The sequence below is a fragment of the Phytophthora infestans genome, genomic scaffold (genome assembly GCF_000142945.1).
Source record: "Phytophthora infestans T30-4 supercont1.162 genomic scaffold, whole genome shotgun sequence".
NCBI lineage: Eukaryota > Oomycota > Peronosporomycetes > Peronosporales > Peronosporaceae > Phytophthora > Phytophthora infestans.
Window position 1 is genome coordinate 109,074 of NW_003303597.1, and position 4,572 is coordinate 113,645.

Genomic DNA, 4,572 nt, shown 5'->3' on the forward strand with positions numbered 1-4,572 from the left:
TGACTCTCCTGTAGTCACGATTCGCGTATCCCGAACGGATGACGACCGAACCACCGGTACTGGTGCCATTTCCACTCAAAAGACTGATTGAGCCACCTTCGCGAGTTTTTGAAAGCCCAACTGCAACCATTATACTTCCAGTTTGTCCAGTCGATGAGTTTCCAGACAAGACGCTCACATCACCGGACGATCCAGTGCCGGAAGCGCCACTTGATACGGTAATTGAACCTGTTGACACGGCGCTTTTTCCAGTCTGAATCACTGCAGATCCTGACATAGCCATTCCTGAACCTGTTAATACAGATAGCGACCCACCAAACGATCCGTGTCCGGCAGCCACAGCAATCGATGATCCTGAGAGTCGACCAGACGACCCGCCCACAATAGAAACAGTTCCAGGACTTCCTGTTGTGCTATAGCCGGACTTCACCACGAGATCGCCAGTAACTCCATCACTTGCATTGCCTGTTGCTAGAATCGTCGAACCACTTGACCCGCTACCAATACTACCGGAAAAAAGCGATACACTGCCTGACATGATCCCGCTCGACGTATCAGCGCTTGCGATAGCAACACCACCGCTCGTTCCACTTTTAGAATCAGTACCACCAGAAGTCAATGCCAGGCCGCCACCAGAAGCGTAGCCACTATTTCCTCCAGCGACGGTTATATTTCCGGCATCTTTGGCGCTCCGTCCAGTCCGGAATCCAACGCTGCCGCTGTTGCCATCCACCGAAGAGCCCGTACTCAGCAGTACTACACCGCTGTTTTGACTAGAAGCGCCGGTCCCTAATCTAATCGCACCAGAGGCTGGGCCAGTCCGCGTCTGCAGGTCTACTCTGCCAGAGGTTTGATTGTTACTCCATCCGCCCGATATGAGAGTACTTCCTCCTTCCGAAGTAGAGCTGCCACCAGCAGAAACGTTCACGCTTCCACCAACTTGCAATACACTAAATCCCGAAGTGATCGTCAAATTGCCACCACTTACACCACCCCTACCCCCGGCAATACTCACAGTCCCGGCTATCGCACTTGAATCTCCAGTCGCCACCAACACTGAGCCCGACGCAGCCCTAGAACTGGCAACTGCTGCTGAGCGCAAGCCCACCTTTCCTGAGTTGCCCATGGTAGACGTTCCCGAAACGATATCCACTGCCCCGCCATTAGCTTTTGAGCTATCGCCAGCGTCGACAAGCACACTACCTCCACTTTCAGTCCGCGAAAAGCCTCCCGTGACCGATGTCAGCCCCACATTCGTCTCAGCGTCGCCGGTTGTCAGCGTCACGTTACCGCTTCCACGTGCTTTAGACCCAGAACTCAACGCAGATGAGATACTAATGTTGCCAGAGGGACCACCTGCTGAAACACCCGAAAAAACGTCCACAGAGCCGCCAGAGCTGCTAGATCTTGACGCCCCGGCGGATAGCTTCACACGCCCACCAGTTCCTACCACACTGGATCCTGCACCAACCACCACGCTGCCGCTGTTACCACTGGCTGAGTCACCAGATACAAGCTCAACCCAACCCGTCGAACCAAGATTGGTTTTTCCGGTGGCCATGATCAAATCCCCGGAGTCTCCTGCCGTGTCAGCACTTAAGGTAGCCACACTTACACTACCGGTATTTCCATTTACACTCCCACCAGACGAAATAGCAATCGATCCCCCAACGCTCGCCATACCGGTTGTTGTCCCTCCCTCAAGTGAGATGCTACCGCCGTGATCAGCACCGTCACCAACACCAATCACAATATTTCCAGCTTGGCCGTTAGGTGCATCACCTGAAACGATCTGGATACTGCCAGACGAACTTGATCGCGAAGTACCAGACTCAACAGATATAGAGCCACTAGCTGCCGAACCGCTACTAGTTGCAAAGGCCCCAGAATCAGCACTTGATACAGAGACATCCCCGCTCTTGTCGGGTGCATTAGCTGAGACACGGAAACGGCGATGCTGAGCGTGTATTGCCGCAACAATGTCGAGGATTATTTTCTGCTTGTCAATTTGGTGAAAATTCATCAGCCCGAAATCGCTTTCGTTGAGATAGAAGTCTCCAACGTTCACGTACTCGGGAAACGTTTCGTGGGCTTGTTGGGCGATAACACCTCGCACAACTGAATCGTCAATTCCACGAATTTTTCTCCACTCATCCGTGTATCGATATTGCTTAATTTCAAGCGTCTGTAATCGTTGAAGAATATCGTCTTCATCCACATCTTCAATGTCGGTTTTAATGCGTCGATCCGAAGGAGATATAACTTGCGGGAATTGAGCGGGGACCGTACCAACAACCATGTCACTTCGAACACGGAAAACGATGCCGTCAGCTGTGTTTGAATTAGGATTCTTGAAAAGTGCTTCTTGAGCAGAAGTCTGTTTTGTGTTCGTGCCACTGATGGATACATCGGCTGTGCGACTAGCTACTGCAACACTTCCATCATTCCCAATATCAATAAAACCTTTGAGCGCACCAGACATAATAGATATAGATCCCCCAGCAGTTTCACTTCCAGCAGCCACAGCAATATCTCCAACGACCGCATCATCAGAGCTCGAATGTGTTTTCAGCAACAAATTTCCAGGTGTACCATGACCCGAATCGCCAGTCTCCACAGTCACATCACCGCCAACACCACTCGATGACGAGCCACCAGACACACGAACAGCTCCGCCAGACCCGCTCGACGACGAAGAACCACCGCTCACGTCCACGGACCCGGAAGATCCCGTGTACGACCCACCGCCACCCACGAGAACATTGCCTCCCGATGCCGCCGTGCCGCTAGAGCCGCCCACAACACTCACCATCCCACCGGGCCCTGTGTCACTAGAGCCGCTAGACATACGCACAGCACCGGTATTGCCATCCACTGCGCCACCCGACCCAAGCGACACATCGCCGGACGCAGATGCAGCACTTGCAGCACCACTCTCAATCGACACAAGGCCGCTCCCGTCGCTGCCCACGCCGCTCGTCACAGACACCGCACCGCCCGTCGAAGAGCTGCTAGACCCTCCCGATACAGACACACGACCCGCTGCCGTAAACGCATCGCCAGACTGCACAGACACATCACCGCTGCTAGCCGCTGCCGAAGACCCCGAAGACAGCGTCACCACACCCGACGCAGCATCCACGGACTCGCCACTTCCGATCGTAGCCGAGCCGCTCAAGGCGTCGACGCTCACAGAAGCACCGCTCACAACGGTCATCTCACCGCTGCCCAGCAAGCCCGCGCCAGACGAAATGGACACGCCACCACCGACGCCAGCCTCACTCACGCCGCCGTCAAGAGAAACAACGCCTCCAGTCGCCGCTCCCGTCGAGGCCGCAACACCGGACAAGGCAACATCGCCTCCAAGGCCCGAAGATGCACTCAAAGAGCCACCTCGAACACTCACCGACCCGCCACCCACGCTGCTGGTCGTGCCAGCTCCGGCCACAATCTCGACCTTCCCGCCGTTAGCACTGCGACGAGCACCGCTAGACAAACTCACCACGCCGTCCTCGCCAGACGACACGGTCACAGAGCCTCCGCGTGCACTCGAGCCGCCGGTTGACCCACCACGGATCTCCACGCTGCCTGCATCGGACGAGCTAGCCATGCCGCTAGCCACGACCACAGACCCACTCGATCCACTTCCGCTGACGCCGGACACAACCGACAACGAACCAGAAGTACCAGAATCCGCGCTGCCCGTACGAAAGTCCACGTTGCCGCTCAAGCTGGAGTCAGTCGCAGCTGCACTGGGACACCGTAATGCTGCCGCTGTTCGCGCTCGCCATACCGCTCTCAAGCGACACAGAACCACCCTCAGACGAACCGCCGCTGCTTCCGCCACGCATCGACACGGAGCCACCACTCGATACGGTACTACTGCCACTAACCACGGACACGGACCCCGACGTACTGTCGCTCGAGTCCCACTGCCCAACGTCACGCCGCCAGACGCGCCTGTTCCCGAAGCGCCACTCATCACATCCACGGAACCCGCTGGCACTACCAGAAGTCGAAACCCACCGTTACGTCGCCACTGACAGCGGACGCATCGTCTCTTCCTCCGCTTAACACGGACACCGACCCGCCCTTAGCGACACAGCACCACCTGACACAAATACCTCGCCACCGGCATTGTCTCCAGCAGAACTGCCACCGGTTAGTCGAACGGCGCCTGCCACAGCTCCTGTAGAAGGCGATGTCGACAACAAGGAAGCTCCGCCCGTCAGCAACACGTCACCTGCCGCGGATTCAGAGCTGGTCCCACTGCGCACGTCAACATCGCCGCCGTCAGCCACCGAAGAACCAACCCACAAGTTGATGCTTCCTGCGGATGAGCTGATGCTCGTCGCCGAACCGGACAAGACATGCACATCGCCCGACACCACGCCATCTGCACTCTGCAGCCGCACATCGCCACTGCTGCTCGAGCCTTCTCCGCTTCGCAACTCCACTGACGCACCAGGGCCCGACACGCTCTCGCCGCCAGACACCCTCACATTGCCTCCCATCGCACCAGCACCACCGGCCAAAGCCAACGCACCACCCGCAGCAACAGTGCTACTACCG

General features: G+C 56.7%; 1 protein-coding gene across 1 annotated transcript; it reads right to left on the reverse strand.

The window, feature by feature from the left end:
• Positions 1-2,022: 2,022 nt before the first annotated feature.
• Positions 2,023-2,442, reverse strand: PITG_20486 (uncharacterized protein; the record flags this gene model as incomplete). The annotated part of the gene is made up of 3 exons (XM_002895533.1): positions 2,023-2,055; positions 2,117-2,377; positions 2,437-2,442. The coding sequence occupies 3 exons, from the start codon at positions 2,440-2,442 to the stop codon at positions 2,023-2,025; spliced, it is 300 nt and encodes a 99-aa protein (XP_002895579.1).
• Positions 2,443-4,572: the final 2,130 nt, after the last annotated feature.